The 24,717-nt window shown below is 42.5% G+C and overlaps 1 protein-coding gene across 1 annotated transcript in view; it reads right to left on the bottom strand.

Moving 5' to 3' along the window:
- dgkb (diacylglycerol kinase beta) overlaps positions 1 to 24,717 on the bottom strand; it is a 568,450-nt gene that overhangs the window by 347,968 nt on the left and 195,765 nt on the right. Inside the window, exons 11-12 of the mRNA XM_033045582.1 lie at positions 24,018 to 24,116; positions 6,311 to 6,427 (exon numbers count right to left, since the gene is read on the bottom strand). Of these exons, the coding sequence (XP_032901473.1) occupies positions 6,311 to 6,427; positions 24,018 to 24,116 (216 nt within the window). The remainder of the gene's footprint in view (positions 1 to 6,310; positions 6,428 to 24,017; positions 24,117 to 24,717) is intronic.

Below are 24,717 nucleotides of genomic sequence, written 5' to 3'. Positions count from 1 at the left end.
ACGGGTCATTCATTCCTAGGGTTGCCATCTTTCTCACTCCCAAATACGGGACAAATTCCCGACAGCAATTTGTTGACCGACTCGGCCGTGGTTGGGTGAATGATGAGTTGGCCCAGATGCTGGACTGCACACAAAGCCAAGTGGCAGGCCAGCTGAGGAGTTTTGCCAGGGCGCCTGGCTTTGCGCGCGACATCGCGCGGCCTGAGCCAAAACTCCTCAGCTGGCCTGCCGGTTGGGCTTTCTGCTCTGCTGCACGTAAAGTCCGGCACATCATGATCTGATGATCGGCCATGAGAAGGAGGGGTGGTGCTGTCTGCGGCAAGCGAAGGTCCGAAGGTCGGACAGCTGGCCGGGCTGCCGATCGACAGGGCCATGGGTGAGGCACTGCTGTTGCACTCCATGGGCTGCACTACGTCGGGACGGGTGAGTCTGGGCCGGACGCGGCGCTCTGACCTGCCAGTCCCCTTGATCCGAGTCGTAGCAGTCAAATACGCGACAAGGGCGGTCCCGTATGGGACAAACCAATTTAGCCCAATATACGGGATGTCCCGGCTAATACGGGACAGTTGGCAACCCTATTCATTCTGGAACGGGGAGCTAGGGGCGTCAGTCAGTGCACCAAGCCGTGGAATACTCACAGATGCTGTCATTATCTTTGAACCAGTGGGGGCAGGCAGAAATAAGAATTGCTAATTATGGAACTAATTCAGATTCTTCAGAGACTAAAAACATCTTTCGCTCTCTAGAATATTGATTTCACCCTCTCTACCTCACTAAAATGCACCTTCTGCTCATTGATACACTTGACTAAGATGAAGCCCCTGATGAAACGTATCTGGTTGCTACACTCCAAGCAGCAGCACAGAAAGTATCAACCCAGATAGCAGGGATGGGGAGTTACATAGATCTGTGCTAGATGATTCGCTAAGTACAAGAACAAGGGAATGGTGCAAGTGTGAAGAGCTGCTCAGGAATGGCTCGGGAGATTTTAACGAGATGCAGATTCATGAGCAAGAGTGGCGGAAATAAAACTGGAAGCAAAGAAAAACGGGACAAATCGGATCTGGCAACAGATGATCTCAGGCCAGGAGGTTCCCTGGTTGGCTGACTGTTGGCTAGTGACCGGTGTGAGCCCAAGAGGGATACAAAGTTGCAAACTGTGGAACTGGTTCACCAACTTTTATGGGAGGAGAGGGGTGGGGGGGACGGGGGCGGGGGGGGACGGAGGGGGGGGGGGGGGGGGGGGGGAGACGGGGACAACGGTAGGGGAAAGCGAGGGCAGGGGTAAGAGGTTTTTGAAAGAGTTACCTAAAATTGACAAATTCAACATTCATACAGTTTGGGTTGTAAGTTATTCAAGCAAAATATGAGATGCTGTTCCTCCAACTTGCATTGTGGCCTCACTCTGGCAATGGAGGAGGCCAAGGCCAGAAAGGTCAGAATGGGAATGCGAAAGGGAGTTAAAGTGATTGGCAACTGGAAGATCCGGTAGGCCTTGGCGAACCGAGTGCAAGTGTTCAGCAAAATGGTCACCAAGTCTCGCTTGGTCTTGCTGATATCCAAGTGCCCACATCGGGAACACCGGAAGCAGTTTTTTCCTCCACACCGACAACAATTAGTACAAAGAAGGGTCCCGACCCGGAACATCACCTATCCATTTTCTTCAGAGATGCTGCCTGACCCATTGAGTTACTCCAACACTTTGTGTCTATCTTTGGTATAAACCAGCATCTGCAGTTCCTTTCTATTACATTTTATTGCAGATTTTTAAGATTAACCAGAAATCACTTTCTGCATACCAGCTATTGTTTAATGAAATGAGCCTGTTGATAAGGAGGTATTTAAGCTTAAGGGCCTGTCCCACTCTCCCGAGTTACTCACAAATTCTCCCGTGTTTTCCCCTTGATTCAAACTCAGAGAATGTCTGTAGTGAGTCCGTAGGAGTCCGTAGCGAGTCTGTAGAAGTCCGTAGACATATCGTAGATCTTATAAAAACATATAAATTATAAAAGGACTGGACAAGCTAGATGCAGGAAAAATGTTCCCAATGTTGGGCGAGTCCAGAACCAGGGGCAACAGTCTTAGAATAAAGGGGAGGCCATTTAAGACTGAGGTGAGAAAAAACGTTTTCACCCAGAGAGCTGTCAATTTGTGGAATTCCCGGCCACAGAGGGCAGTGGAGGAAAAATCACTGGATGGATTTAAGTGAGTTAGATAGAGCTCTAGGGGCTAGTGGAATCAAGGGATATGGGGAGAAGGCAGGCACGGGTTATTGATTGAGGACGATCAGCCATGATCACAATGAATGGCGGTGCTGGCTCGAAGGGCCAAATGGCCTCCTCCTGCACCTATTTTCTATGTTTCTATGTTTCTGGAATTTTCAGGCTCAAGTCACCGCCTCCAAATGTGATGTGAATTATGTGGGGTGGGGGTGGGGTGGGAGTGGGGCGTGTGTGTGTGCGCGTGTGTGTGCGTTTGTGTGCGTGCGTGTCTGTGTATAGAGGGGTAGGACGATGTGCAAACATACACACAAGATACACAGGTTTCTAGGAACAGTTGTAACCCAGAGCACCCAAAACAATATGATCGCAGGGAGAAGAAGCAAACTCCACATAGCCGATGCAAACTCCACTGCAGCAGCTCAGTTAGCTATATCACTGTGCCACCAATCAACGCAAATAAGTTGAAATCGGTTCGTTCAAAATTGGTTGAGGATACCGTTGGCTTTCTTACTCTTTTTAGTTTCATTTTACCCATGTGGGCATCGCAGAAGCTTATTGTATTACTTTATTTTAGGAGGGAAAAATAATTATTGAGTAATTGTTTACAGATTAAACCTTTTTTGTTCCAAGTCAATTAAATGCTTCAGGAATGAATCAATCAAAATAGCATTCTTGGATATCAGTGTCAATTGGTGAGATTTTCCTCGTTTTTGAGATAACGGCTTATTATTTTAAATTTAAGTAAAATCTATGAGGATTAAATTGGGCCATGAAGAACATATTGTTTAAGGTGATACATAGCTAAACAAGGACCAAATCTGATGTCCACAATATACACACACCATTTAGACAGGAAAAGCACAGTACCCTATTGAGGTCAAGGACGTTTCAAAGAACTACCTAACAAAGACTGGCAATACATGGAGAACATGGTGGTGCAAATAAACATGCAATGCTGATTTGACAGTGGACTTCCCAACTTTACATTTTATAGTCCACCTTTTTCTTTGTCTTCACCTAACACAGACAAGCAAAAAATGAGAAACCCCACAGCTAGAACCATTGAAAGTGATCTCAAACTGTTTACATCTTTATATCCTAAATTGTTTCTAAGTTGTCAGACTGTTTGCCTTATCTCCAAACTACACGAGCAGAAATGTTGTCTGAGTACTGCAAATAACTGTCAATAATCCCTGCCACAAACTCCATGACGTCAGCACAAATGCTATCCATCCCTACGGCAAATATCCAAAAATGAATCAGATTATTCATAACCTTGATATTAGACTTGACCACATGTTTCACATGCTGCCTGCAACACAATGGATAGATTTAGATTAGATATGCATTGCAAACACCATTTCTGTCACAGATCAAATTTAAATTCCAATATTTCTGGATTGCTGTTCTAATGTCACTCATGGTTTGAATAGTGCCAAGAAGAGAGTTCTGGCAGGTAATATGGAAAGCTGCTGTATGTGATTTGACTGCATTTTTAACCAACCTTATTGAAGATTTCAGCCTTGGGGTATAATTATTTTAGTGTGCACTGCCATGCCCTCCCATTGTTTTAAATGAGGAACAGTAATAGAGCAAATCCACAGTGCAAATTACTGTTAACTTCCATCAGCACTTCCGTAATTATTCACCACAATGTTAGACTATGCCTTGCTCAGTGGTAGATTACTGACTGGACCATCTGAAAGTAAAAGTATTTAAGAAGGAACTGCAGATGCTGGAAAATCGAAGGTACACAAAAAAGCTGGAGAAACTCAGCGGGTGCAGCAGCATCTATGGAGCGAAGGAAATAGGCAACGTTTCAGGCCGATTTCGGGTCTGAAGAAGGGTTTCGGCCCGAAACGTTGCCTATTTCCTTCGCTCCATAGATGCTGCTGCACCCGCTGAGTTTCTCCAGCTTTTTTGTGTACCTTAAAAGTAAAAGTAGTTCTGACAAGACTTTTTAATAAAAGTCTGACTATTATTGAGCTATTTGGTGTTTAAAGTAAAATACCACCATTGTTTGATGGTGTCATAAGGAGAAAGGTAGCAAAATAGATGTGTTGATGTGCAGCTAGAGCAGTAGAACTTGAGGAAGCTCTTGCAAAGTTCCCTACTCTGAATGTCTTAGAAATAAATATTCTTCACAGGACCAGAAGATCACAATGGATATTGGAAGAGAACAAGAGAAAACAATGTGGCCTGTCATTCGTGTTTTGACTGATTTGGTCTTATCTGATCTAATCTTAGCCTGGGTATCACTTTTCTGCAAATTCCTCAAAACTTTTTCTCCCCTCTAGACCTAAATGTGTTTATCTTTCCCTTGAATAATTCCAAAGAATTGGCTTCTTTGTGAAGAGACTCAAATTGGCACTATTCAAACCAGGGTAAACACATTCCTCCTCACCTTCATTTAAAATGGGTAACTCCATTATTCTGAAAGGATGTTTCCTATTCCCACACAATTCAAAACATCCTCTAAGCATCTATCCTATTAAAACCCCTCAAAATATTGGATGCTTCAATAAGATCACCCCATTCTCTAAACATTATTGTTTTTGATCCAAACTTGCTCAACTTACTACATAAGGCAATCTCTTCACACTAAAAAAAACAAATATCCCCTCTTTAATAAGGACACAAAAACTGTGTGAAACTCCAGATATGATTTTACCAGTGCTCTACGTAAATGTATCGAAACTTCCATACTTTATAATTCTTCTTTGCAATGAAGGCCAACCCTCCAATAGCCTTCCTTATAACCTGCTGAGAATATCCATATAATTCCGAACCACATGATTCTGTTGCCTCTCATTACTTTAATAATATTCTACTTCTCTATCCTCCTTACCCGAGTCGATGCCTCTAATTTCCCTACTTTATTCTCCATCTGAGAATGTTTTGTCCTTTCACTTAACCTTTCAGACTTTATTTCTTCCTCATAGCTCATATTTCTTAATTTCAACATCCCATTCTCAGGTTACCTTAACAAGAAAATGTTCAAAGTACACATCATGAACTTGTCTTCTCGGCTATATTAATTGACCCAATAAATATAGGATGGTACAGGCAGTAGAGTAGCTGCCTCACAGGTCCAGTGATTTGGGTTCAATACTGATCTCCAGTACTGTCTATGTGGTTTTCTTGTTCTCTCTGTAACCTTGAGTTCCCTCCGGCAGCTCCAGTTTCCTCTCACAAGGCGGAGTATTGCTGATTGCTAAATTAATTGACTAGTGTAAACTGCCCGGTAGTTTATAGATGAACGACAATGGAAATGTAGGGGAAATAAAATGGGTTCCATGTACAATTAATATAAATGGATGCTTGATGGTCAACCTGGTCTTAATAGGCCAAAAGTCCTTTTTCCATGCAGTATCACTCCATAGTTCCATGATTTTATATCAAGATTAAAATCATAAAATAATATTGCAATACCTTGCATGATGCAAGTCCTTGCAGTTATTTGTTTAGCTATATTCTATCTTAAGGCTGGGACAAGATATTCCAGGTAACTTAACATTTCATAAGGGGATGCAGAAAGAAAATTGAATTGTTTTATCTATTTTAATAGAGCTTGAGATCAGCATTGCAGTTAAAAAATAATCTGGGCTCAGAAAATCCTGTGTAACTTCATAGGGAGTCTATTGATTTTATTTCTTTGTTACTTACCACCTGCATCCAAGCTCATCTCATATCTGAACTTTCTGACAGCCTCTTCCTTTAGGGCCTGTCCCACTTTTCAACATGTCGAAAAAACTTCCCGAGTACCTGCCGTTAGCATTACGAGCCGCTGGCAGACGTCCCAAGCTCCAAAGTATCTACTACGTACATTCTACGTACTTACCACGAGTTTGATTTTTTTTTAAACTCAGGAGAGCTCTTGGGTAAACTCGTATAGTAGGACAGGCCCTTTTCTTTTTAACTTTCTAAATTTTCACTCAACTGATCAAGAACACCTCCTTTCTGAACTGATCCTGTTCAATTTTTTTAATTGGCAGTTTGTTTAAAGATTACAAGTTTCTACCAAGTCTTTGTTGAGAAGTGACTGAACTGAGTGAGAAGTGAGTATCTCACAATGTTGAGCAACATACCTGCAAACCTTGTCCGTCAACTGTGACAGAGTTCGCTCGTTGTATCTTGATGCGCTCCTCTGACTTTTTTGTTGGCTGGGAATTACCATCTCTTCTTTTCACAGTAGTTTGCCTATCCTGGAATTCAAACAAAACAAGAACATCTGTAAAACAAATTTCTCTGACATTTAATAACATGTTCAGAAGAACTGAATATCCACGCGAAATCATCCGTCATCACTTTGGAAACGTTTATGCCATTTTGTTCAAACTTGTACAGCTTTTCCACTGACATGATGGCAAATGATCAATATAATAACTATGGTAACTGCTCAGTCTGATCATGTCCAAACATCAGCTCATTGTTACATCGTCTTTCTACTTTAACATTAATGAGGAATGTTTCTGATGGGCACTGAGATCTATGTAAAAAAGGTATTCTGAACCATGATCACAATAATTTTGTTCGACTCATAATACAATACAATACAATACAATTTATTTGTGTCATTTGAACCTCATTGAGGTACAAACGAAATTTGGTTTCTGCAGTCATACACAAAAGAAAAAGAACCAAGACACAACACAATTTACACAAACATCCATCACAGTGAATCTCCTCCTCACTGTGATGGTAGGCAAAGTCTTATCTCTTCCCTCCACTCCTCATTCTCCTCCCGATGTCAGAGTCAAAGCCCCCGGCGGGCGATGGTAAGTGCCCTGCGGCCATTAAAGCCGCACTGGGCGATGCAAGGCCTCGCTCCGTGTCTTGATGTTGGAGCCCCCGGCGGGCGCTAGCAAGTCCCGCGGCCATTTAAAGCCGCGCCGGGCGATGTAAGGCCCCACTCCAGGTAATTTTCAACCCCGCAACTCGGGCGGGAGAAGTCGCCGCTGCGGAAGCCCCGAAAAGCGGTCTCCCAGCAGGGACCTGCGGGCTCCTGGTGTCACTGTCCACCAGACCTGCGGTTGGAGCCTCCGAATCCCTGGGGTCGGGTCGCAGCAGCGCGCCACCACCGCTCCTCCCGCTCCGAACTCGGCCAGCTCCGCGATGGTGGGTAAGTCCGCAGCTCCGCGACTGAAGCCCCAGGTCGTTCCGGTTGGAGACCGCTCCACGGTACTCGGCCCCAACGACAACGGAGACCCGACAGGGAAAAGGTCGGGTTCTCCATGCAGGGGGAAAGATTTTAAAAGTTTCCCCCACCCCCCGCCCCCCACACACATACCCAGTTAAAAAAAAGCACTTTAAACTACATTCAAACATTCAAATGCGACAAAAAATTAAAAAACGACAGACGGACTGCAGAGGCCGCTGCAACGTGAGTCGCGCCGCCCACCCAAAACATTTAAATAAGTTGCCATTGGAAACATCCTTCAGAACATAGGTGCAGCACAGGGAAGGCCCTTCGGCCCACAATGTTTGTGCCGAACATGATGCCAAGTCAAACTGATCTCACCTGCCTCCTCATGATCGTTATCACCCTATCCCCTACACTTCCATGTGCCTATCCAAAAGCCTCTCAAACACCACTATTGTATCTGACTGAACCACCACCCCTGGCAATGTTTTGCAGGACCCCACCACTGTGTAAAAGACTCTATTAAACTTTCCCCATCTCACTTTCTAGCTATGCCTTCTATTGTTGGACATTTCCAACCTGGGAAAAGGGTTTTGATTGTGTACCCTATCTATGCCTCTCACAATTTTATAAGCTACTATCAAGTCTCCCCTTAAACTCCAACATTCCAGTGAAAAACAATCCAAGTCTATCCAAACTCTCCCTGTAACTAAACCATTCTAATCCAGGCAGCATTCTGATAAAACATTTCAAACAATACAGTATCACTTTTAGGAACCCAAAATGGCTCAGTAAAGTTTAACACCAAAAACTCCAGTCTATACCTTTGGCATTTAGAGTGCACATAAGAAGGCCACTCAGCCCATTGCGGGCATACTGGCTACCAATAGAGGATGCCCGATTTGTTTTTCAGCATAGCTCCATAATACTCCTTTTGCTGCTTACAGTGTATCTTTTGGACATGTGAGAAAACTGGAGGGTACCTACGTATTCACGGTGAGGACATGCCAACTTTGCACTAACAGTGCTTGGCCAGAATCAAACCTGGATTTCAAGAGTTGTAAATGAGCAGAAGCAACTGGTGTGTCACTGTGTTTCTCTGAATACATCACGTTGCAGGGAAGATGAACTCTTGATAACAGTGACTGATAACAGGGCCTGTCCCACTTGGGTGTCATTTGCGCCTCATTTACGCGTCATGTAAAAAATTGGTCGACGCGTCATGACGCGTGGGTGACATGTGCATAGAGCATGGTAAGGCATGGAATCGCATGTAGTGGCGCGCGGTATTGCGCGGCGCTCCAGGATTTAGTAGTGTACCAAAATCCTCGTGCGCCACCTGTGTGACGTATCGCTGATGCATTGGCATCGCACGCAAACGTCCCGGCGTCACGCGTGTATCGCGTGGTGACGCATGATTACATCACCGTGCATCAACGTCTGTAAACATGCGACGCCGCGCGACGCCCATACGCAGTCAGCCCACCTTTTACGTGTCATGTAACCTCTAACCTCGTCCACACATACCTCTTCCTGAGTTTCTTGCTAGTATTTCTTGTTGTATTCCTGCCTGGCTGATTTGTAAGTATGAGGGCTGCTGCTGACAGAAGTCTCTGTTGTTGCTGTAGCAATAAAATCTGTAGTTCTACCATGATGGTCATGTAGCAGAATAGGGAAGCAGGGTATTCTAATGCGCACCAGATGGCTGTGCTGACGCATGATGACGCGTGATTTGCGAGCGACCGTCGCGTGTCAGTCACTACCGGCCTGTCGCGTAAGTGACGGCAAATGACGCCAAAGTGGGACAGGCCCTTGAGTTGTTAGCGCTCTTGTTCAAAGGTTGCAAATTCACATTGGACCCTTGAGCTTAAGTATCGCATGCTAATAATCCACTTCAAGCACTGATGTAGAGCAACACTGTTAGAGCTGTTGTCTTCAGATGGGACATTAAACTGAGAATCTGTTTTCCCTTCCTGCAGGCTATAAACAATACTAAGCCACCATTTTGATGAGAAAAAAGTAAGCTACCTGCAGTGGCATGGCCAATATTTATGCATCAATGAATGTGAAACAGTTCTGGTCATTATTGCGGTTATTTGTAGGAGCTTGATGTGTGCAAATTGTCTGCCAAATTTCCTCTTCAGAACAGTGTTTATACTTCAAAAAACTGTAACAAAACTTGAACAGAATTTTAAGCTTTTCTTTCCCAAGTGTTGGGAATCTACAGTTACCTTCAATGAGATGATAAATTATTCAAATCCTAACACACTAGATTCCAGTGAAAGTGGCAGCACATTTCTATGCCAAGCCCTGTAATCATGTGGAGTTCTGGTGGAGATAGGCACAAAATGCAGGAGTAACTCAGCGGGATTATGTCTAGGCAGACAAGAGTTGGTCTTGGCATTATGTTCGGCACAGACATTGTGGGCCAAAGGGCCTGTTCATGTATAAATCTTAACCACATATTTATAGACCTCTTCCCTGGGCAAGATAATTTAGGATTCAGCCATACAATGCAAGCATGTTACTGTTAGTCTAAGAGGCATGATGTAGCTCTGGCTTTGTCTCAGCAGTAAACTATTACGAATTACAGATAAAACCACATCCCAACCTTTAAATCAAATCTTTGCAATCTCTAATGCTACGATCTGAGACTCAACAGTCTTATCCTTACAAAAAATACTATTCCGTAATTAGAAATATCTGAGCAGTTATTTTGTTCTTTTTGTTTGCTATATTTGGCCATACACTGGACATCTACTTTAGTAGTGCTGCCTCATTGAAAGACACAAGTGCACAACATGTCAAACGTCATGGTACTTCAGTGCTGGTGAACTGGCACACCTTTGATAGTGCTTGAGCTGGATCAAATGAGCTGCATTTTTCAAGTAAATGGAGAATATTCTATTATTCATCTTCTGGATTGTGCAATTCTTCTGAATTTGCCGATGATACTTGGTTAAGGGGATTTGTGAGTATGGGGTGTGAGGAATACATGGAGCACAAGTATATATATATATATTAAGTATATTAGCAGATATATTAGCAGAAATATGCCATAGAATATGGAAAAATGTGTGGTCATCCATTTTGGTGCACAAATTAGAAAAACAGTCATTTTAAAGGATTAGAAAATGGGCTGTTAAAGTTCAAAGTGACCAAAGTGTGCCAGTAAATGCCACACAACCAAATTGCAGATACAATAGGTGATTAAGAGGGGATTTTTTACATTAGGCTTATGAGAGAGGAGGATTTGAATGAATAACCTGGTGAGACTGAACCTGCTATTTTGATCACCTTCCCTGAGAAAGGATGTATTTGCCACAGAGGGAGTGTGGCAAAGACTCACCAGAATGATTCCATACATGTGTAGGATGGAACTGCAGATGCTGATTTACACCGAAGATAAACACAAAATGCTGGAGAAGCTCAGTGGGACAGGCAACATCTCTGGATTAAAGGAATGGGAGACATTTTAGTTCAAGACCCTTCTTCAGACTGAGCTCAGTATAGCTCTTCTATCCAGAGATACTGCCTGTCCCGCTGAGTTACCCCATTATTTTGTGTCTATCTTGGATTCCACACATGGATGTTTGCCATATGTGAGATTGAGTGGACTGGGACTGTGTTCTGGAGTTCAGAACAATGAGAGGTGGTCCCATTGAATTTCATGCCTCCATTGAATCATACAATGTTTTCACAGGATTTTGGAAAATAGAATTTTCCTCTGGCTGAAGAAGGGTTTCGGCCCGAAACGTCGCCTATTTCCTTCGCTCCATAGATGCTGCTGCACCCGCTGAGTTTCCCCAGCAATTTTGTGTACCTAAGGTGTATGACCTACCTTGCTGACATGTAACTTTGTGGTTACCAGTAACTGAAACTGGAATATGCATCAGTGATGAAGGAGCAGGGTCAGTGATACAATCAGACTGATGGCAGGTGGACTTCCACATAAAACATCTTAAAAATGCATCTCAACACCATTCTAACAAAAATGAATACAATATCGCTCTGGTTACACAATCGTCTATTTCTGTCACTTGACAACAGACTTTTAATTTGAATGTGTAATTCAATCAGTGTCAAATTATAATTGGAGACCTCTAAAAGTAATTTCAACTGAAAGTGGTAAAAGTGGTCGATAAATTATGTTTCCAAAAATACATTTACGTTACCATAGTTGACCATGATGCATGAGGAATATACCATTCTGGTCTGACAATTCCCTTGATTTTAACACAGGTAGGAGAATATCAATGATCTTTGGGTTTCACAATCAATGAACGGATATGATAGGAAAATAGATGGAAGCCCAAGGATAATCACTACCTATTATTCTCAAATCAGTGATCACTGGCATAAAAGAGAAAGTGAAATAAATGTTGTGATCTGGTCACTGCCCATTCCTGTGAGTCAACAGAGTAACAGTGTGTACTCCCAGTCTGTGACGGTCCTCCTATCCAAATTGGCAGATATTATAGAAATCATAGAGGAATGGCTGGAGTTGAATAATCTGCTGATTTTCTAACCACTGACATCAATGGCCAGAAGAAACATGCCGAGTGTGTTGAACCTTCTGCCCAAATCACTAACAATGCTTTGCTCTGTGTGAAGTTTGGAGCATCATAGCTTCCTCGTTATAAGATGTAAGTGGAGCCATATTTAACCCCTGAAATTGGCCTCTTTTTTATTGCGTGAAAATCAACATGAATATCTTGGTGCTAGATGTTCTTCACTAATTAAAGCCACTCTTTGTTGTTTTTATTGTCCCTTCTATGTTGCTCCTCAGTTATTTATAAGGAATTGAGACAAAGGCAACTTTATGTCACTGACATCATATCATTTTAAATGCTAAATGTTATAAGCTTTTGTGTTAAAAAATCTGGCAATAATTTAGCTGTGAACTGAGTAAAGTAAGTAGGATACTTGTCAATTGACACTGACAAAAAGCAGCTCAGCTGTCACCAAAACTTCAGACACCTGTTTTTAAGTTTTTGTGCTATTCAGATGAAATGAGAGAGAATGAAATGTAAACATGCTTTACATTTCCTTTCTACTAACGGATGTGAAAATATTCAATTACATGATGCCATTCTTATACTCTTAGTCACGCAGTGGCACAGCACCAGAAACTCGGGTTCGATGCAGCCTACAGGTGCTGTCTGTACGGAGCTTGTATGTTTTCCCTGTGACCACGTGGGTTTTCTCCGGGTGCTCCGGATTCCTCTCACATTCCAAATACATGCAGATTTGTAGGTTAATTGGCTTCTGTAAATTGCACTTAGTGTGTAGGATAGAACTAGTGTATGGATGATTGCTGGTCGGTATGGACTCAATGGGCCGAAGGGCCAGTTTCCATGCTGTATCTCTAACCTAAAACTAAAGCACAAGATGAGGTGATGGAAAATGTAAGGGATGTTTGCGCTTAGGCAATCGCGACAAGACACATTGTTTCTTCACCGGGTTTATAAGAGGCAGATTCAAAATAAAATTTCACAGCTTTGACAAAGCTCTCTGTGGCTTTCTAATTGTTTTGAAATTGTACTCAACAGAAAGAGTGCTACCTCTGAAGAAAAGCTTGCATTTTATGACTTGTGTTCGAACCATGTATCCCAGTGTGGTTAAGAGTCATTGAATCACTGCCAGTCATACTCATTAGGATTTATGATTAGGTGTCTCCAATTGTTAATTATGTCCAACTAACAGCACCAGCAGATAATGGTTACTTTCTTTTTAGTATATAATTACAATATAATTACCCACAGGATATCAGAACGATACAAAACCTTTTCACTAAATGTGCCCTCATTAGAAATCAACTTATAACGCACAATTATTCAGTCAACCTGAATTAATTGAAACATTATTGCATTAATGGATGTAACATTAAGTACCAAGGCCTGGTAATTTCTGTGCAGATTTGGTTTCATGTGCAGAGAAACCTGCTTATTATCATAATGTTTTACATCTTAAACCCACTCATTATCATTGAATTCCAAAACACCACTCCATTCCCTATTCATTTCTATATAATTTATCACTTTTCAGGTCATAATATGGTATAATGTCACTGTTTAGTTTATTTAGGTTACAGAATCTCAACCAGTCACAATTAATCCAATGTAAACATCCTTGAACCCTCTCACACCTACACTATGTGTGAATGACCTCTGCTTTCTGCTATATCTTTGCTGGGGTTTTGTTGTTAAATATTTTCTTTCCTTCTCTTTTGTAAGAGTTCATCTAAACAACCACAGAACACTGTCTGGCTTTTCAACAAAATTATCTTTTTTTAATGTCAGAGCACATTCACTAAGCTGCAACATATTTGTCTTGAGATTATTCTGCTTGTTACTACAAGTTAATAAAACTGTGATTGCAATCCAGATCTGATTTGCACCTCCCTGAACCAGAACATTAAGGGATTTTTTTATTCAGCTGTTATGCGACCTATGACCAAACTCAAAGTCGACCTGGAAATGTATCTGTGAGGAGAGGTCTTTATCTGTTACTTTCAGCTAATACATTTTATGATGCCACATTCTAATCATAGTTTTAAGATAACATACACACATGATTATTTCTTCAAAAAACTGTTTAATTTCTGAATTTGAATCGTAATGAATTTAAAGTGACAATTCAGGCCATGACTTTTGACTCAAAATATATTCATACTATGGGACAACCAGAATGTAGATAACGGCTGCAATGGGCCTTAGTAGCTAACTGCATCTCGGACTGTTGCATGTCTCCAAAATGGTGAATCGTGCATATAGAATTAGTGGGCTATTCTGTACATTCTGTTAGGGGATTGTGCTCATATATGGTGATAGCCATGATGACCTGTATGCAACATAAAGTATTTCACTGCACCATGATACACGTGATAATAAAGAAAGCATTGAAACATTGAACTAATTTTCTCTGCCTGCATGTACGGCATATCCCTCCATATTTGTATGTCTATCCAAAAACCTCTTAAACTCCATTGTCATATCTATTTTCACCACCACCTCTGGCAAAACATTCCAGGCATCACTCACCATGTAAAAAAATTGTCCTGCCCATTTCCTTTATATCTTTCCTCTTTTGACTGTAGCTTGTCCTCTAATACTTGACATTTCCACCCTTGGAATATGTTTGTTTCTGTCTGTCTGTCTGTCTGTCTGTCTGTCTGTCTGTCTATCTATCTATCTATCTATCTATCTATCTATCTATCTATCTATCTATCTATCTATCTATCTATCCTATTACTAAAAGTCTCATCTTGACCACTTCCGGCCTACGTTGTATATACATTTTCGCAAAAACGCTACCCTATGTCGCTTTGATTTCCCCCCATCTTACTCACCGTCCTCCTCTCTTCCAAGCGCCCCAAGTTTTGTTGCGATTGGTGAAATAATAGAAAAGTTATGAATGTTTAAATAATCGTGAGATCAGCAGATTGGTCTTCTCGCCTGTCACTCACCATGATGAAGGTAACGCCACTTGCGGAGGCCAGGAGAATAAATCCCCGGAGGCTGGTCATGAGTCAGCCAGCCCGGAAGACCGTGAGTGAGAGTTGAGTCCAGAACTGTGAGTCTACACCGTGAGTGAACTGAACTGTGGGTCTACGCCGTGTGTGAACTGAACTGTGAGGTTACGCTGTGTGTGAACTGAACTGCGAGTCTGCACCGTGCTGAGCGAACTGTGAGTCTACGCCATGAGTGAACTGAACTGGGAGTCTGCATCATGCTGATTGAACTGAACTGTGAGTCTGCGTCGTGAATGAACTGAACTGTGAGTCTGCACCGTGCTGATTGAACTGCGAGTCTGCGCCGTGAGTGAACTGAACTGTGAGTCAAAGGTCACACTCTTTCCGGAGGTCCCGCTCAGTGCAGAGGTTGCGCTCATTCCGGAAGTCCCGCTGATTCCGGAAGTCCCGCGCAGTCAAGAGGTCGCGCTCATTCCGGAAGTTCCGCTCAGTCCAGAGGCCGCGCTCAGCCATGTGAGTAGATTCAAGAGATTTTTACTGTCATATATATGTCCCGTGTGTGTGTGTGTGTGTGTGTGTGTGTGTGTATGTGTGTGTGTGTGTGTGTGTGTGTGTGTGTGTGTGTGTGTGTGTGTGTGTGTGTGTGTGTATGTGTGTGTGTATGTGTGTGTGTGTGTGTGTGTGTGTGTATGTGTGTGTGTGTGTGTGTGTGTGTGTGTGTGTGTGTGTGTGTGTGTGTGTGTGTGTGTGTGTGTGTGTGTGTGTATGTGTGTGAGTGATGGAGGGTGTGAGTGATGGAGGGTGTGATGCGTGTGTGTGTGAGATGGAGGGTGTGTGTGTGTGAGATGGAGGGTGTGTGTAATGGAGGGTGTGTGTTTGCATGTGATGGAAGGTGTGTATAATGGAGATGTGTGTGTGATGGAGGGTGTGTGTGTGTGTGTGTGTGTGTGTGTGTGTGTGTGTGTGTGTATGTGTGTGATAGAGGGTGTGGGTGTGTGTGTGTGTGTGTGTGTGTGTGTGTGTGTGTGTGTGTGTGTGTGTGTGTGTGTGTGTGTGTGTGTGTGTGTGTGTGTGTGTGTACTCCAGCCATGAGTGAGTGAACTGTGAGCCCACCAACCATGTGAGTGAACTGTCAGCCCACCAGCCATGAGCGAGTGAATTGCCAGCCCACCAGCCAGGTGAGTGAACTGCCAGCCCACCAGCCATGTGAGTGAACTGTCAGCCCACCAGCCGTGAGTGAGTGAACTGCCAGCCCACCAGCCGTGAATGAGTGAACTGCCAGCTCACCAGCCGTGAGTGACTGAACTGCCAGCCAACCAGCTATGACTGACTGAATTGAGAGTCCAAGAATCCAATTGGCTCACAATGTTCATACTAGCCCTCTGGAAACCAGTCCCTTTGGCCCACAACACACATACTAGCTCTCCAGAAAGCCCCCCCTCCCCGCCCCCTCCCGCGCAGTCAAGAGGTCGCGCTCATTCCGGACGTTCCGCTCAGTCCAGAGGCCGTGCTCAGCCATGTGAGTAGATTCAAGAGATTTTTACTGTCATATATATGTCCTGTGTGTGTGTGTGTGTGTGTGTGTGTGTGTGTGTGTGTGTGTGTGTGTGTGTGTGTGTGTGTGTGTGTGTGTGTGTGTGTGTGTGTGTGTGTGTGTGTGTGTGAGTGATGGAGGGTGTGAGTGATGGAGGGTGTGATGCGTGTGTGTGTGAGATGGAGGGTGTGTGTGTGTGAGATGGAGGGTGTGTGTGTGTGAGATGGAGGGTGTGTTTGTGTGTGAGACAGAGATGGAGGGTATGTGTGTGTGAGATGGAGGGTGTGTGTAATGAAGGGTGTGTGTTTGCATGTGATGGAAGGTGTGTATAATGGAGATGTGTGTGTGATGGAGGGTGTGTGTGTGTGTGTGTGTGTGTGTGTGTGATAGAGGGTGTGGGTGGGTGTGTGTGTGTGTGTGTGTGTGTGTGTGTGTGTATGTGTGTGTGTGTGTGTGTGTGTGTGTGTGTGTGTGTGTGTGTGTGTGTGTGTATGTGTGTGTGTGTACTCCAGCCATGAGTGAGTGAACTGTGAGCCCACCAACCATGTGAGTGAACTGTCAGCCCACCAGCCGTAAGCGAGTGAATTGCCAGCCCACCAGCCAGGTGAGTGAACTGCCAGCCCACCAGCCATGTGAGTGAACTGTCAGCCCACCAGCCGTGAGTGAGTGAACTGCCAGCCCACCAGCCAAGAGTGACTGAACTGCCAGCCCACCAGCCGTGAATGAGTGAACTGCCAGCCCACCAGCCGTGAGTGACTGAACTGCCAGCCAACAGCTATGACTGACTGAATTGAGAGTCCAAGAATCCAATTGGCTCACAATGTGCATACTAGCCCTCTGGAAACCAGTCCCTTTGGCCCACAACACACATACTAGCTCTCCAGAATGCCCCCCCCCCCCCCCCACTGACCACCAATATTGGAATTGGTGGAGAGGTGGAATATTGCATTGGGGGACCAGCCCTCCCATGTCCCTCCCAACGGGTCCCACTTAGTCTAGTAGATTTATAAACCTCTATTAGGTCTGTCCTTGGCCTATGCCATTTGAGAGAACACAATCCAAGTTTGACCCACCATCTCTTGTAGCTAAAACCCTCTAATCCAGACAGCTGTCTGGTAAACCTCTTCTGCATCCTCTGCAAAGCGTCCACATCCTTTCTGCAAAAGGGTGATCAGAACTGCTTGTAATATTTATGAACTAGCATTCTATACCATTGATTTGTTATAATGTTATTAAAGAGTTAGACAAGCCATAAGTTCTCGGTACTATCTTTTACAGTGCAGCTTTAAATCCATACTTTAAGATACTTTTAAGCAGTTTAGACAGGTGAGGATAGGAATGCAAAAGAAGAGGCACGGTATAATTGATTAGGAATATAATACAGTGGCAATGAGGGAGGATGTCCAAAGAGGTTCTTCAAATGTGACCATGTCAGTGAGCAAAAAGAAGGACAATTGTGTTGTTGGGGTATTTCACAGTCTTCCTAAGAGCCAGAACGTGAGAGAAGAAAAGATGTTTAGACAAATCACAGAGATATGCAAGAGTATTAGGAATACAAGAAGTAGTCCCGACCCAAACGATCACCTGCCCATTCCCTCTCCAGATGTTGCCTAACCCACTGAGTTCAACTAGCACTGTGTTTTACTCAAAAGTCCAAAATCTGCAGTATACATATTCAGGGCCAACATGTTCCCATTTTGTGAAAGGTAAGGACAGCAAGTCCAAGAAACCATGGAAGGTAAAGAGTGAAAGAAACTGCAGATGCAGGAATCTCATGTCGAACATAAAGCGCTGGACTAAATCAATGGGTCAGGCAATATCTCTGAAGGACATGGATAGGCGACATTTTCGGTCAGGCCATTTCTCCAGACTGATTGTAACAGGGGAAAAAGCTGGAAAAGAGATAGGGGTGGGCCAAAATCTGGCAAGTGATAGGTGGGGGCGGTTTTGATTGAGAGATGGGTGAACAAAGGATAAAAATGAAAAGGAGACAAAGTGTGACAGAAGGGCACAAAAATAGACAAAAAGGAGACTAGGAGAAAAAAGGGAATCAAATCAGTAGAGAAGAGAGATGAAAAGGTGCATTTCCATATCTTTCCCTTTGGTCTAGCTATTGTACTTGAATTTGACTTGATTGTATTTATGTGCAGTATTATCTGATCTGACTGGAGAGCATGCAACATAAAACTTCTCACTGTATCTTGGTACACTTCACAATAATACACCTAAATCTAAAGAGGAATGAAAGAGCAGTGAAATGTAAAGCCAGAAGGAGAAAAATAGGTTTATAATGGTTTCTGCCAGGTCCCTTGTTAACTGCATAGATGGCTGTTCCCTGACCTAACATAAAAGATGACAAACCATAGATCCATCAATGAATAGTAAGTTGTAATATTGTAGCAGGAACTATGCCATTCTTCAAGGCTTTTCCGGGCATACCCCTTAGCAGGGATTTGGGAGCCCAACAAAATGCTTTTTGACCTCAAGATGGACAGAATTAAAATCATAATTCCTCCATTGCTATGGATTACACTTTACCTACCATTGGTTGACTATCTAGCCAGTATTTTATTTAGTTATGCGACTGGCTTATCTAACCGTACCAGTTTTTAAAATAGATTATCTGTTTTTTAAATAGATTTTTTTAATAGATTTATTAAATAGATTTTTAAATAGATTATTTGAACTGACAGTTCAAATTAAAGTGAATTTGATGAATGCAGATTCTAATACAACAAAGGATTCAAACTAGAATATTTGAATAAGCTTAAAATAACATTTAATATCAACAGAATAGGAGTACTTACAGTACATCCCACAAAGACTTCCAAAACAATACAAGAAAAATCATCTCAAAGTGAAACATTATAAGTCTAAAATATTCTATTATCAGGTCGATGGTTTCTCCTGAAGACATACATGCTTTAGAAGTTTAGAGGCTCATTAACATTAATTTTACTGCGTGCTCAAGAATGAATGACTATGATTTTTTTTTCTTTGGTATTAGGGCTGATTAACATGATTATTTTATGTAGAAATGTGAGTAAGTTAACACTATTATTGAGTCAGCCTCCTGGATAAAAATGCAAATCTGGAGCTTGCTGGAAGGTGCTTACGAGATTTCATAATTGGTAGTTGGAAAGGGAGCAGCAAAGATTGTTGTTAGTGCTAGTGAATTTTGCTGGTCAAAATCTTAAGTGATGAGGAGGCCAAAGGAAAAAGCAGGTGCTACACAACAGATCCTCATATCCTCAAAATATAGTGTAAAACATAGTATAAAAAGTATAAGCTTGGGCTAAATTTAAACCACTATGATGTGTGAAAAAAGGGAACAATGACTTATTAGCCTAGCCAAATTCTAACGAGTAGATAAAAATCACAGCAATCCTTTACAAGAATTCAGACAAATAAACCAGATCAAAATTAAGTAGTAACTGCATGGGGGGAAATACAAACATACGGAATAGGGACAGGAGTCGAACCGTTTTAACCTTCAGGGTTGCTCTGCCATTCATCATGCCTTGTGTCTAATCTGAACCCCTTGATCTTGTACCATCACTGTATCCCTTGATTCTCTTAATATCTAAAAATCTATCACTCTCTGCTTTGAATGAATGTTATGACTGTGCCGCCAGAGTTCTGGAGAACAGAATTATGAAGATTCAGCATCCTTTGAGTGAATTTTTTTTTTTTTTTTTAATCTCAATCCTTTACTTTGAGACTGAAACCTTGGTTCTAAACTCCAGACGATTCTTTTGAGGCCTATAAAATACTTGTAGTTTTCAGTGGGGTTTCTCTCATACTTCTAAAGTGTGGAGAATTCAGTTTCAGATCAGTTTCAGATCAGCCAGTTTCTCCTTATAGACCAAATCTGCCATCCATGGTGTCAGTTCAATTGTTCTTTGCTGTAACTCCCTCCATAATTGCTGCATTTTTAAACAACTAGAAGAAAACTGCACAATCCAGAAAATTCAGTTTAATAAAGGCCTTAAGTAGTTCCTGTAAGATATCTATGTTCCTGTATTGCGTTCTCATATAAAGATCAACATATACAGTACATATAGATTCATGTTAGCTTTCAATGTGTACAAGGATACCTAGATATCTTTGAACTACAACATTGCCCAATCTCTCATAATTTGAAAAATAATGTGCTTTTCAGTTCTGTGCACAAAATAAATAAAGCCACAGGTTGTCACATTACACTCCACATGCCATATTCTTGAATACTCACTCAGCTGAAGCCTATTTACATTCTCCTCTTTATTCACAATCTCAGCTTGTTTTGTATCATCAGTGAACATTGTAGCATTATATTTTGTCTAATCATGAAGTCATGAAGTCATACAGCGTGGAAATAGGCCTTAGCCCAACTTACCCACACCGACCAACTATCTCTGGACTCCCCCAACATCGGGAACATGTTTCCTGCCTCTAGCGTGTCCAAACCCTTAATAATCTTATATGTTTCAATAATGGTACAATTCTATACGGTCATCGTAGAGTCTGTCAATAAGATCCCCTCTCATCCTTCTAAATTCCAGAGTATACAAGCCCAGCCGCTCCATTATCTCAGCATATGACAGTCACTCCCGCCATCCCGTTCCTGGGTAGACTCCTCTCTGATGATCTGTCGGAGACCAACCACATTGATGCAATCACAGACAAAGCTCACCAATGCCTCTTCTTCCTCAAAAGTTTGAGGAGATTTGGAATGTTGATGAATACCCCTCAGGTTCCTATCACTTTATCATCTTTTCCCCATCACTTTAAACCTTTGCTTCTGGAACTATGTACCTGCACTCCAAGATCCCTCTGCTCTACAACACTACCCAGAGCCCTACCTTTCACTGTGTAGGTCCTGCCCATGTTGGACTTTCCAGAATGCAATACCTCACATTATTCTGTATTCCATCAACCATTCCTCAGGCCATCTGCCCAACCGATCAAGGCCATGCTGCAATTTTCGACAACATAGAAACATAGAAAATAGGTGCAGGAGTAGGCCATTCGGCCCTTCGAGCCTGCACCGGCATTCAATATGATCATGGCTGATCATCCAACTCAGTATCCTGTACCTGCCATCTCTCCATACCCCCTGATCCCTTTAGCCACAAGGGCCACATCTAACTCCCTCTTAAATATAGCCAATGAACTGGCCTCAACTTTCTTCTGTGGCTGAGAATTCCAGAGATTCACCACTCTTTACTATCTTTACTATCTACAATACCACCCTCTTTTGTGTCATCCGCAAACTTGCTAATAATTCCATGTATGTTTTTGTCCTAATCATTGATATAGATGACAAACAGCAAACCCTGAGGCACACCACTAGTCACAGGCCTCCAGTCCGAAAAAACTACCTTCCACCATCACCCTCTGCTTCCTTCCATGAAGCCAATATTCTAACCAATCTCTCCTTGTATCCCATGAGCTCTAACCTTCCGGTGCAGCCAACCATGCAAAACCTTGTCAAATGCCTTGTTGTAAACCATATATACAAACATCTACAGCTCTGCCCTCGTCAACGTTTTTGGTCACATCATCAAAAAACTCAATCAGGCTTGTGAGACATGACCTCCCACATACAAAACCATGCTGACTATCCCTAATCAGCCCTTGTTCATCTAAATGCAGGTATAACCTATCCCTCAGAATACTCTCTAGTAACTTTCCGACCACAGATGTTAAGCTCACTGGCCTGTAGTTCCGAGGCTTTTCCCTGCAGCCCTTCTCGAATAGAGGCGCAACATTTGCTCCCCTCCATACTTCGGACACCTCACCAGTATGTAATGACGATTAGTAACCCTTCGCCAGGGCACCTGCAATTTCCTCTCTAGCTTCCCACGGTATCCTAGGGTAAATCTGTAGTACCAAAATAACTATCCTGCTCTGACATTATGAAGAGCAGAGAGGTGATTGTTGACTTCAGGAAGGGAAAGCCAAGGGACCACGCATCTGCCTTTATTGGTGGAATGGCGGTAGAGAAAATCACCAATAGACAATAGGTGCAGGAGTAGGCCATTCAGCCCTTCAAGCCAGCACCGCCATTCAATGTGATCATGGCTGATCATCCAGAATCAGTAGCCCGTTCCTACCTTCTCCCCATATCCCCTGACTCCGCTATCTTCAAGAGCCCTATCTAGCTCTCTCTTGAAAGTATTCAGGGAACCGGCCTTCACCTCCCTCTGAGGCAGAGAATTCCACACTCACAAATTCCAAAGTATACAAGCCCAGCCACTCCATTCTCTCAGCATATGACAGTCCCGCCATCCCGTTCCTGGGTAGACACCTCTCTGATGATCTGTCCTAGACCAAGCACATTGACGCAATCACAGACAAAGCTCACCAATGTCTCTTCTTCCTCAAACGTTTGAGGAGATTTGGAATGTTGATGAATACTCTATCAGTGGAGAGCATACTGACTAGTTGCATCACATCCCAGTTCAGAAACTCAATTGAGTTTGAAGTACAAAGATGACAGCAGAAAGTGGTGGACATAGCCCAGTTCAGCAGGGTTCCTGACCTCTGCACCATCAGAAAGATCTATAGGAAGTGATGCTTCAGAAGGCAGCTATCATTAAGGACCCATATCACTCAGGCCACTTTCCCTTCTTGCTGCTATCATCTGGATAAATGTACAGAAGCATGAGAACTGCTACATACAGGTTCAAGTACAGCTTCTTCCAACCACCCTGCATAACCTGAACCATCACACTACCTCAAACTGAATGAATGAATGAATGAATGAATACGTTTATTGGCCAAGTATGTTCACATACAAGGAATTTGCCTTGGTGCTCTGCTCGCAAGTGACAACATAACATATGGTGATAATTAAGAATGACACGCAAAATATTAAACATTAATAATAAAACATTATCGAAAAAAAACCATGTGCATTAAATAAAATACCAGAGCACTGCAGCAGAGTTCAACATATTAGCCAATGCCCTAAGGAGTTTTCCCAATCATAAAATAACGGAAGGCATCGAGAATATGTACCCAAACGTACATGATAATGAACAGAGCAACGCTGAAATTCATTACATCGCCACGATGTAATCCTAGAATATGTTACAGCCTTAAACAAAGTTCTCACTTGGAGGCTTGGTTTTACACTTCCTTTTCATTTAAATCACGCTACCCTCACAATGTGAGATTAAGATACAAGTTTCATAAATGAAACCGGATGCTGTAGCTAGAAGTTAATTTACTGCCAGAGCTGTGGACCAGAGACATTAGTGTGTAACCCTATTATGGCACCTGAGAAATGCAAATTTATGTAAAACATGGAAATTAAAATATTTTTTGAAATTGCTCAGTAATGTTAGCAAGAACTACCTGCTTGCTTTAAAAAATGCATCTGATGGCCTACTGTCTTTATGGCCATCCCTACCAAATGTGGTATAAATATAGCTCCAGACCAACCAATATAACTGGTTCCCTATCTCTGGGGTAATTAGGATGGACAATAAATTCTGGAATTATCAATAACATTCACATACTATGAACACACCCATTTAAAAGGATCAAATCTGTAAGGCTGTGAGTGACCTGGTTATTTACCGAGTTGCACACATGAAATTTACACTTGGCTAATTTAGAAGCATCCAAAAACACCAATTAATGCAAGTGACTTACCAATACGATGGGACAGATCGAAGATGGGGGTAAGATATGATCTTTCAGTGGTCCAAAGTCACATTCAGGTTTCATGTGGGATGCACACTTGTTGTGCAGCTGTTGAAAACAGAACCGTCACGTTGCAATGAGGTTTACTTATTATTTAAGAACAGGTAATACTGTAAATATTACATAAACCTAAAACCTAGTTTGCTCTTTTAGCAGTTGGCCAGGGTGGTCTTCCATTCCTCAATCGTTTAACCAAACTGTAGCATATAATCCATTGACATGTGTGAAATGTTCCAAGATTCCAAAAACACACAAATTGGGAATTGGAGAAAGCCACTTGTCTCCTCAAGTCTGCTCTGCCATCTAAGAAGATCATGGCATATCTGATTGTAATATCAATTCTACATTTTTATCGTCTTGTGGTAACAATTAAGAATGACACATGAAACATTAACCATTAAACATTAATAATAAAACATTATAGTTTAAACATGTGAATGAAATAAAGTACCAGAGCAAAAGGAGGCTACAGACATTTGGTTATTGAGTAGAGCTATCACGTGGGAAAAAAAGCTGTTTTTATGTCTGGCTGTGGTGGCTTTGACAGTCCGGAGTCGCCTTCCAGAGGGAAGTGCTTCAATGTGGCCAGGGTGAGAGGGGTCAGAGATGATCTTACCCATTCTCTTTCTGGCCTATGCAGTGTGCAGTT

The sequence above is a fragment of the Amblyraja radiata genome, chromosome 2 (assembly GCF_010909765.2).
Source record: "Amblyraja radiata isolate CabotCenter1 chromosome 2, sAmbRad1.1.pri, whole genome shotgun sequence".
Classification (NCBI taxonomy): Eukaryota; Metazoa; Chordata; class Chondrichthyes; order Rajiformes; family Rajidae; genus Amblyraja; species Amblyraja radiata.
Note: the sequence above shows the minus strand (reverse complement) of the source record. Positions and strands in the feature narration are given on the sequence as shown.